Raw genomic sequence first — 10,000 nt, forward strand, 5'->3', positions numbered from 1 at the left:
AGGGTAGATGAATTCGGGGGCGCTTTTTCTCTACCTGTGCTGTAATGTGCTGGCCGTTGTCTGAATCGAAGCTTTGATATACATGCGAATGTACACACGTAAACACACATAAGAGTAAAGTATTTAGGCTTAAGTATTAGTAGCAACGCCTATACACAGAACGTATGAAGAAGCAATGCATATTTACCATTTTATCAATAAAATGAATACTGTTGAATTGTTGGTTTTACTTTCATTATTTTATAGAGACGGTGTACCAAGATCAGTGATCTAAAAGTCGTATCGTAAAATTATAATTTTCAAATAAGAGTAAATCCTTCAGAAATGAGCTAAGTTGGATTGTGTAGAAGAGGCATACTGTTTACTGTAGAAAGTGAATTGCGCCGGTTTAAGGATAAAACTGGATCAGAACATCTCGCTGCTCAGCAAGTTGTGTAAACTGTCATGAATTATCAGCCTTCTGTATTCTCTAAGGCTACTTGGCCACTTGATGGACTTTATGAGAAGAGAGTAAGAGAAACTAAGATAAACTAAGAAAAGTATAGAGCATTCGTACGCTGGTCCCCTATCCATTATATTTTTTTACCCTTCAGTCACAAGTTAGACAAAATTTATTAAACAGGAATAAATATAAATGTTTAATACTGCTACAATAATTTTCCCTGCAAAAATAGTTTATATAAATACATGTGTGTATATCTATCTATCTATCTATATATATATATATATGTATGTATGTATATATATACATATATATACATGCACACACACACACACACACACACACACACACACACACACAATGATAGCAGTGCTAATAATAATGAATTATGTAATAATAATAACAATGATAACAAGAATAACAACAGTAATAATGATAGCAATAATAACACTATTTATCATAATAATATGATAGCAATAATAACACTATTTATCATAATAATATGATAGCAATATCAATAATAATAATAATAATTATTAATAACAATGATAATAATAATACTAATGATAGTAATGATAACAGTGATGATAGTTGTTATCATAATAATGATAGCAATAATAATAATGATAATAATAATAATAATAATAATAATAATAATAATAATGATAATGATGATGATGGTAAAAAAACAATAATAATGATAATAATAATAACAGTCATGACGGTGAAAATTATTATGATGTTAAGGATGAAAATAATGATGACAAAGATCATAACAATAATTACAAGTTATAATGATTAGAATGACAGTAATGATAAATATAATAATAATGCTGGTAACATTGATAATAATTATAAATGATGACAATAGTTATGACAACGATGATAAAAAATAATAACACCACTATCACTGCCATCATTATGATTGTGTGAGCAGAAAGAGAGAGAGAGAGGGGAGGCACATTCACAACAGTACACACCCGCACACTCAGTTAATCATGTGTGTGTAATGAATGTATGCCCGTATATGTGTTTGCACGCACATATGCACACAAGGTCCATATGGATCTTGTGTACATGTGTGTGTGTGTGTGTGTGTGTGTGCGCGTTTGTATGTGTTCGTTTGTGTGTGTGTGTGTGTGTGTGTGTGTGTGTGTGCGTGTGTGTGTGTGTGTGTGTGCGCGTGTGTGTGTGTGTGCCTGTCCGCGTGCGTGTGTGTGTGTGTGTGTGTGTGCATGTGTGCGTGTGCGTGAGCGTGTGCGTGTGCGTGTGCGTGTGCGTGTGCGTGTGCGTGTGCGTGTGCGTGTGCGTGTGCGTGTGCGTGTGCGTGCGCGTGTGCGTGTGCGTGTGCCTGTGCGCGTACGTGTGTGTTTGTGTGTGCGTGTGTGTGTAAGTTCCATACTAACCTTGTTAGTGTGTGTGTGTGTGTGTGTGTGTGTGTGTGTGTGTGTGTGTGTGTGTGTGTGTGTGTGTGTGTGTGTGTGTGTGTGTGTGTGTGTGTGTGTGTGTGTGTGTGTGTAAATGTCCATCCTTTCATATATACATCCTGCGTATTATATTTGTGAATACTGTGTTTGTATGACGCAATGTACAGTATGCAATATCTCACTTTCTCTTATAGATTGGCGTGATTATTTACCGATACTTTACCGTAATGCTTGAGTGATATCATCAAATCCATATTTGATATTCAATTTAGAATATGCATTTTTGGGCATAGATACTTTGTGAGGTCTACCCGTAAATTACATTAATAATAAAATAAATAAAACAAAAATCGGCAATGCCACGGTTTCTTTAGAAAACGAAATGTAAACAAATTCTCGGCGAGTTGTATCTCTCATGCTTGCTTCAGAACATGTCGATGCGATAATTAGTTTATGATAACCTTTCGCCTATACACCGCAAACATTGTCTCTCACTTTTAAGAATCTCACGAAAGAATCAGAGCCTTTTTTTCCAAATTTTCCGCCGAATCAAGAAGCCGACACAGACGAAATACAATAAACGTCAGCTGTCCCAGACACCGAAACGTGAGTACAACTCAGCAAAGCTTCACAAATACATCAAAGAAGATATACTGCGAGTACTGAGAACAAACAAAGAAATTAGACTGGAGGTATATGATATATGCTAAATAAACCCATTACATGAAATTTAAAATCTGGAAAGACGAAGACCCAAAACCTGGGTAACACATGAACCCAACAATCCAAACCTAACCTTTCCTACCTTCTATCTATTCCTAAGCAATTTCCAGAATATTACCTCAGGCTGTTCCCACTGAACAGTTTTTACGTAGAAAAGACCTGGATATCCAAAGTATTAAAGGTAAAGTTTGTACCATATTATACATCATTGATGTCATAAGGATAAACTATAAAAAGCAAGTAGTCAGTAATGAGAAATGGATTCCAGCAAGATCTGTGAAGATTACTTTCCAAGGTAAATTACCGAAGAGAATAATAATTGGAAGTATATATACCATATATATTTCATCACTATATCTTCCCAATTCCAAAATGTTACAAATGTCAAAGATACATTCATGGACAAACACTGACAAGAGTGAAGTACTTGTTGCTGAATGTATAAGAAAAATAAGAACCATAACTGAAATGATTGTCAGCATGTTTTGTCACCTGTTTTTTCACAATAAATCAAATATTGTTTTATAATCACTTCTGTATTAAATATTTTATCACAAATACTGAATTCTAGAAACGGGTAGCTATATCCGAGAAACAGTGTCATATGGATTGCGTTATTGTCATGCTACAGTCCAGGACAAAAAACTTGTGCTGTGTTTTATGTCAAGTACCCAACCCCCCTCTTTCCTTGTCCTTGTCTTCTTCATCCCCTTCTTCTTTCCACTTATCCAAATTGTTAACTCGTATTTACCCTATTTGTCATAATACTTTACCATAATATGTTGATGCCTGGTATACTTTTTTTGTTTTGACAAATGACCATTCTGGAAATCCACAATCATTTCCTTACTGAACCCAAAAACTTTACCTGGGGGCTTTGCCATCAAGCTCCACCCTATCACTTTGTATACACCGCTAATGACCTTAGATGTTGACGAGGCAGAAATTTTTCAGTGAATAAATAAATCAAGTGCTCAATTACTTTTTATAAATAAAATGACAGGATTCAGAGTAGAAAATATGACAGGTTTCATTTTCAGATAACCATTTAGTACAAGGTAAACCTTGCCTTTAATGGACTGAGCGACAAAGATAAGAAAACTTTTCATCTTTGGGATTTCTTCTGCCTTTTCATCTATGGCATTTCCTTGGCAAATACAATAGTTATCACCTTAGTATGCCTGGCAAGATAAAAATTAAACTAGGGAGAATCAAGTGGATTTAGGCTGTGAGCAGTTCTTTCTGCCATCTTTTTCCTTTATTTGTGGCATTATCTTTCAAGTCTGCAAATTATATCTTGTAATTTTTTTCCTGTACAAGAATATCATCTATAATTTGCCTTAGCTTAGTGTGTCCATACTGTAAAGATTAACCAGTGACTGTACTAAGATAGGGAAACCTAATGACATTTTGAGAAAGGGAAAACTACACCCACTGATACATTAGATAATCTGTACAGTCAAAGAATAATATACAAATGAAGATACCCGGTATTAGGTCATGACAAATACCATGTGATGAGTGAGTTCTCAACAATTGGGTAAGATCCAGGGGCAGAGCCCAGTAGAGAAATACAGTGGTGGTGTGGGGGTCTGGCAGCAAAGCCCTCAGGTTAGTAAGGTTTTTATTCATATGGCACTGTATGTGGTTTCACATAAATCATTTGCAATGGTTAACAATAATAGACCATGCATAATATCTGAGACAAGAAATAATTGCAAGTTTGAATGACTCTAAAACTAAAAAATTATCAAAATTATTATATGTGCAATGCACGTTTAAATCTTTTTTATTAATTGTTAGTAAGAGATGAAGTTCAGAGGGAGGAAGGTTAGTTTTCAATTATGAAATAATCATATGATATTTCATTCATCCACAAAGTCAGCTTTTTGTAATTTTACCATTTTAGACAACTTAGAAAGCAAAATTGCGCTGCTAAGTTAATATAGATAGAACCAACTCCCCTTCTTTCCCTATTGTCCTTTCCGCTCCCTCCTGTATGCGTCACAGTAGTGTCTTTCTCTAATTCCTTCATCTCCTGATGTTCTTCCTGATATTTCACCTCTTTCCCCTGTTTGGGTGCTTCTCCTCCTACTTCTCTTATATCTATTTCTACCCTTATTATCCACTGATTGTTTTTTGATGGCTCTTTTGCACTGTTCCTCATACAGTGATGCTCTTCCTTCCTCAGATGCATAGATAATTCAGATTGATCTAATTGCCCTTCACCCTTAACCCGCCCTTTAGCCTTTTACTAATCTCTGCCTTACTCCATTTGCTCCCTCTCTTTACCTTTTTCACTACCATACTCTCCTGTGGTGGCTGTGCAGCATAAATATAGGTTATTTTTTCTCTAAGTATATATTCTAAAGAATCAAAATTTCTGAGTAATGCTTCAATACAACGTCGAATTCTTAAGTAAATTTTGGTAGCGACTGGTATCATTTTTCACTGTAGCAAATCATAATATGTGAATATTTGCAGGAAATAAAATATAATGCATAATTAGATCACAGGTAGGCGTATTAATAGAGCTCACCAAAGTCTAGATGTATCACATAATTGACATTATTGATAGCATATTATATATTTTCATTAGCAGCGAAAAGTAAATATTAGTTGAATGCTTCATCTTTGTATCTATATATGCTCTGTTGAGGTGTGAAAACAAGAGTTAACAGTGTATATGATATATGTACCTGGATGCAATCTCTGTATTGCTGTCTAGATTATTTTTATCCCTAATTATCCTTTGTATAGCAACTTTATGCCTTGCCCAGCTATTAGGGTGAAGATCATGGCTGGTAATTTCATTATCAAAAGAATACAGATGAATACTTTTGGTTAATCCCAAGGAATTAGTGGGTGTAAGTAATTTTAAAAGTATATTGTTTACATGGATTTGTGACTTTTTAATGTTTCTTTCACATGTAGATAATATTGCTTTTTAGAATAGTTAGGTGTGACATGTAGCTGACCTTACACAACAAGACTTCTGAAACCATCTCTCTGAAAAGTACATTGAACCTAAAAAATCCTGATGACTGGAGGAAGTAGCACCATTATAGTTTTGTCGGTAACAGTGAAGTTTAGTTAAATGTCTCATTAAGGAAAATTTGTAAACATTTAAGCAAATACCAGTTATACTGATATGACATTAAATACAGGGATTTTTAGAAATGTAATCAATGAGATCACTTGTATCTCTAACAAGTTATTTAGTTATTTGTCAGTGCATTTATATGTTTTTTGTTTTAATCTTTATTGAGTTTAGTTGTTGTTGTTGTTGTTGTTGTGCAGTACATGTTATTCTGAAAATTTAACTTTTGTCAGGAAAAGGCCAAGAAATTTACTAACTCATTATTTTTCACTCCCATCAGTTATTGATAATGGCAACTCCAGATCTAGCAGCTGAAGTAGAGCAAAGGTAAAGCACTTGCATGATCAGTCATTGAATATGCTGTGTATTTTCTCTGTATACACCTGAGACTAGAGAATCTGAAGAGCAAAATTGTAAATCTTAAATCTAAAGAGCAAAACTTTATGTCTTGATCTGTAAGATAACTTTCATATAAAAAAAGACTAGCAGAATCTTACTGACACTTTTTTTCCACAGAGTTCTGCAGTTATGTGGAGAATTCAAGCAAGGGATCACATACCAAATCATCCAGAATGACATGCCCACTCTTAAACTACAGCAGATTGTTGAAATCATCAACAAGCTTTTGGCTACTGTAAATATGATATGTTTAGTAACCAGTACTTATTTATTCAATGTAAGTATAGTTGTTAAACTGGTATTAGAGAGAAGGAAAAAAAAGAAAAATGAGGATAATGAATTATTTTTTCCAGAGTCGAATTGACATGTTGAAGAAAGATGACGATGTACTAGTTTTCAAATTACGTGACCCTGGCAGTCTACATCGGGTAAAGGGTGCTGAGCCAGAGGAACAGGTAACTTCTTTTTATACTAATTTTCCTGTCATGTAATTTATGCATTTTTATTAATTTAAGCAAAGTTTGGGCTTGATACTTACTTCTTTATATACCATTCAAAATGAAGGTTAATAATAGGCATTGAGTGGAAATTAACATCAGTACATCAGTATGAATATAATGATGTCCTTCATATACCATGGCATTGACAGTGGAAATTAACATCAGTATGAATATAATGATGTATTGAAAAAAAGGTTTCATGATCTGAGAAGGTTCTTGATGTGTAAAAGATACAAGAAATATTGAAATAACCAATTTTTTATGTCTCTCATAAAGGTTGTGTACAAGATCATTGAGGAGAGTGGAACCCAGGGCATCTGGGCACGTGAAATCCGTGCCAAAAGCAACCTACATTTGAACACCGTTGATAAGGTGTTAAGGAAACTAGAGAGCAAGAAGTTGATCAAGAGCTTCAATTCTGTTTCGGTCAGTTTTACTTGATGCATTTACAAACATTAATGTATGCCATATTTTTTCCTTGCTGATTATGATCAATACCTGCCAGATATCTTCACTTGTCAGAAAACCAATCCCTGATACTTTTGTAACATATATACTTTCTTTAGCCAGGCTCCAAAAAAGAAGACATATCTTCTGTATAACTTGGAACCTGACCGGTCACTCACCGGTGGGGCTTGGTATTCTGATCAGCACTTTGACTCTGAGTTTGTGGATATTCTGAACCAGCAGTGTTGGAGGTATTGCTCTCTTTTTCTGTTTCTCTCTCTCTCTCTCTCTCTCTCTCTCTCTCTCTCTCTCTCTCTCTCTCTCTCTCTCTCTCTCTCTCTCTCTCTCTCTCTCTCTCTCTCTCTCTCTCTCTCCCTCCCACCCTCCCTCCCTCCCTCCCTCCCTCCCTCCCTCCCTCCCTCCCTCCCTCCCTCCCTCCCTCCCTCTTTCCCTCCCTCCCTCCCTCCCTCCCTCCCTCCCTCTCTCCCTCTCTCCCTCTCTCCCTCTCTCTCTCTCTCTCTCTCTCTCTCTCTCTCTCTCTCTCTCTCTCTCCCTCCCACCCTCCCTCCCTCCCTCCCTCCCTCCCTCCCTCCCTCTTTCCCTCCCTCCCTCCCTCCCTCCCTCCCTCCCTCCCTCCCTCCCTCCCTCCCTCCCTCCCTCCCTCCCTCCCTCTCTCCCTCTCTCCCTCCCTCTCTCCCTCTCTCCCTCCCTCCCTCTCTCCCTCTCTCCCTCTCTCCCTCTCCCCCTCTCTCTCTCTCTCTCTCTCTCTCTCTCTCTCTCTCTCTCTCTCTCTCTCTCTCTCTCTCTCTCTCTCTCTCTCTCCCTCCCTCCCTCCCACCCACCCTCCCTCCCACCCTCCCTCCCACCCTCCCTCCCTCCCTCCCTCCCTCCCTCCCTCCCTCCCTCCCTCCCTCTCTCCCTCTCTCCCTCTCTCCCTCTCTCCCTCTCTCCCTCTCTCTCTCTCTCTCTCTCTCTCTCTCTCTCTCTCTCTCTCTCTCTCTCTCTCCCTCCCACCCTCCCTCCCTCCTACCCTCCCTCCCACCCTCCCTCCCTCCCTCCCTCCCTCCCTCCCTCCCTCCCTCTTTCCCTCCCTCCCTCCCTCCCTCCCTCCCTCCCTCCCTCCCTCCCTCCCTCCCTCCCTCCCTCCCTCTCTCCCTCTCTCCCTCTCTCCCTCTCTCTCTCTCTCTCTCTCTCTCTCTCTCTCTCTCTCTCTCTCTCTCTCTCTCTCTCTCTCTCTCACTCTCTCACTCTCTCTCTCATATTTAAGGAATGATTATAGTAATACACAGTTGATATTGATGGCAAGAGAAAAATCACTTAAAACATTTTCAATTAGGTTTCTAGAGCAAAGAGCGGTTCGTGCGAGGCAAGTTGCTGGTGGACCCATAGCTGTACGCAATGCATCATATGTGGCTTCCAAAGAAGTTCTAAAGCATATATCTGAGCTAGGAATCACAAAAGTAAGTTGTGTTTTTATGTTAGTGCATGCATCACATAACACGCACAAATGTTTGGTCTGTATGTAGCCATGGTGCCAGTTTGAACCACCTGAGACTCGTTGTAAAGCACCTGGAGAAAGTGATTTGATTGCTGGGTAGATGTTGTACTACACACACACATGCACATAAACCCATGGAAACCCACACAATGAAACAGGCACAATGCAATCACAGTTGAAGTAACATTCCTATAAGCCATGTGTAATAGTGCTAATGAAAATAATGATGATAATGAAAAACTAATGATACTGATAATGGCAACAGTACTGTAGTCACCTTGTGTCATATTGTGTTTGAAACAGTCATTTTATGAAACTGGTTGAATAGTATATAGTGTTTCTCTCTGTCTCTCTCTTTCTTTCTTCCTTTCTTTCTTTCTTTCTTTCTTTCTTTCTTTCTTTCTTTCTCTTTCTTGCTTTCTTTCTTGCTTTCTTTCTTGCTTTCTTTCTTTCTCTCTTTCTTTCTTTCTTTCTTTCTTTCTTTCTTTCTTTCTTTCTTTCTTTCTCTCTTTCTCCCTCCCTCCCTCTTTCTCTTTCTCTTTCTCTTTCTCTTTCTTTTTCTCTTCGTCTTCCTCCCCTTCCTTCCCCTCCCCTTCCCTCCCTCTCCCTAATGCACAGAGAGAGACCATAGAGGCACAGTCAAGGAGATACAAACACATAGGTGCAGACCTAAGTAAAGATAGACATGAATTAATATGCATTCACATTTTTTACATGTTATCTAGTTCTAATTTTTACTCTGCAGGTGCAATTGAGCATTGAGGACATTGAAACTATCTTAGAAACCCTTGTCTTTGATGGGAAAGTTGAGCGTTCAGTGGCAAGCGAGGGAGCTGAAGGTGTAAAGCTGTACCGTGCTGTAACTGGGCTCCTGCCAACCCCAACCCTCATGTGCATCCCCTGTGGAGTTTGCCCGGTTCGTCCTAAAAAGTTCATGCTCATTATTAGACACTCACACGCACACGCGCACACGCACACGCACACGCACACTCACACTCACACGCACACGCACACGCACACGCACACGCACACGCACACGCACACGCACACGCACACGCACACGCACACGCACACGCACACACACACACACACACACACACACACACACACACACACACACACACACACACACACACACCTACATACATACATACATACATACATACATACATACATACATACATACATACATACATACATACATACATACATACATACATACATACATACATACATACATGCATGTATGTATGTATATACATATACATATATATAAATATATAAATCTACAAAACCTATAATTTTCTAATTTGGAAGACCTCAAAATGACATGCAGTGAAGTGAATTGCTTTTCTATTATTTGGAAGTATGAGTAGTTATTTCTTGTGTATTATCATTATTATTATTTTTTTTCAGTTGATTAAGGAGTGTGATGACGTCGGCAATGTAACTCCAATCAAGTGC

General features: G+C 38.1%; 2 protein-coding genes across 5 annotated transcripts in view; both read left to right on the plus strand.

Annotated features, from left to right (window-relative positions):
- Nucleotides 1-217, plus strand: part of LOC125028847 — a 10,933-nt gene extending 10,716 nt beyond the window's left edge. The window contains exon 11 of the mRNA XM_047618389.1: nt 1-217. This exon is cut by the window's left edge and continues 222 nt beyond it. Coding sequence (XP_047474345.1) covers nt 1-11 — 11 coding nt within the window. The 3' untranslated portion in view covers nt 12-217.
- Nucleotides 218-2,248: 2,031 nt separating this feature from the next.
- Nucleotides 2,249-10,000, plus strand: part of LOC125028914 (DNA-directed RNA polymerase III subunit RPC6-like) — a 7,988-nt gene continuing 236 nt past the window's right edge. The window contains exons 1-10 of one of the 4 annotated variants that reach the window (XM_047618533.1): nt 2,249-2,475; nt 2,693-2,773; nt 5,973-6,019; nt 6,209-6,326; nt 6,445-6,546; nt 6,868-7,017; nt 7,162-7,289; nt 8,375-8,498; nt 9,282-9,452; nt 9,953-10,000. The exon at nt 9,953-10,000 is cut by the window's right edge and continues 236 nt beyond it. In XM_047618533.1, the coding sequence (XP_047474489.1) occupies nt 5,982-6,019; nt 6,209-6,326; nt 6,445-6,546; nt 6,868-7,017; nt 7,162-7,289; nt 8,375-8,498; nt 9,282-9,452; nt 9,953-10,000 (879 nt within the window). In that variant the 5' untranslated portion in view covers nt 2,249-2,475; nt 2,693-2,773; nt 5,973-5,981. Of the gene's footprint in view, nt 2,562-2,692; nt 2,774-5,372; nt 5,460-5,972; nt 6,020-6,208; nt 6,327-6,444; nt 6,547-6,867; nt 7,018-7,161; nt 7,290-8,374; nt 8,499-9,281; nt 9,453-9,952 lie in introns of all 4 variants that reach the window. The other 3 variants (XM_047618532.1, XM_047618531.1, XM_047618534.1) reach the window with 3 other exon arrangements.

Source organism: Penaeus chinensis, chromosome 9 (genome assembly GCF_019202785.1).
Source record: "Penaeus chinensis breed Huanghai No. 1 chromosome 9, ASM1920278v2, whole genome shotgun sequence".
In the NCBI taxonomy this organism is placed as follows: Eukaryota; Metazoa; Arthropoda; class Malacostraca; order Decapoda; family Penaeidae; genus Penaeus; species Penaeus chinensis.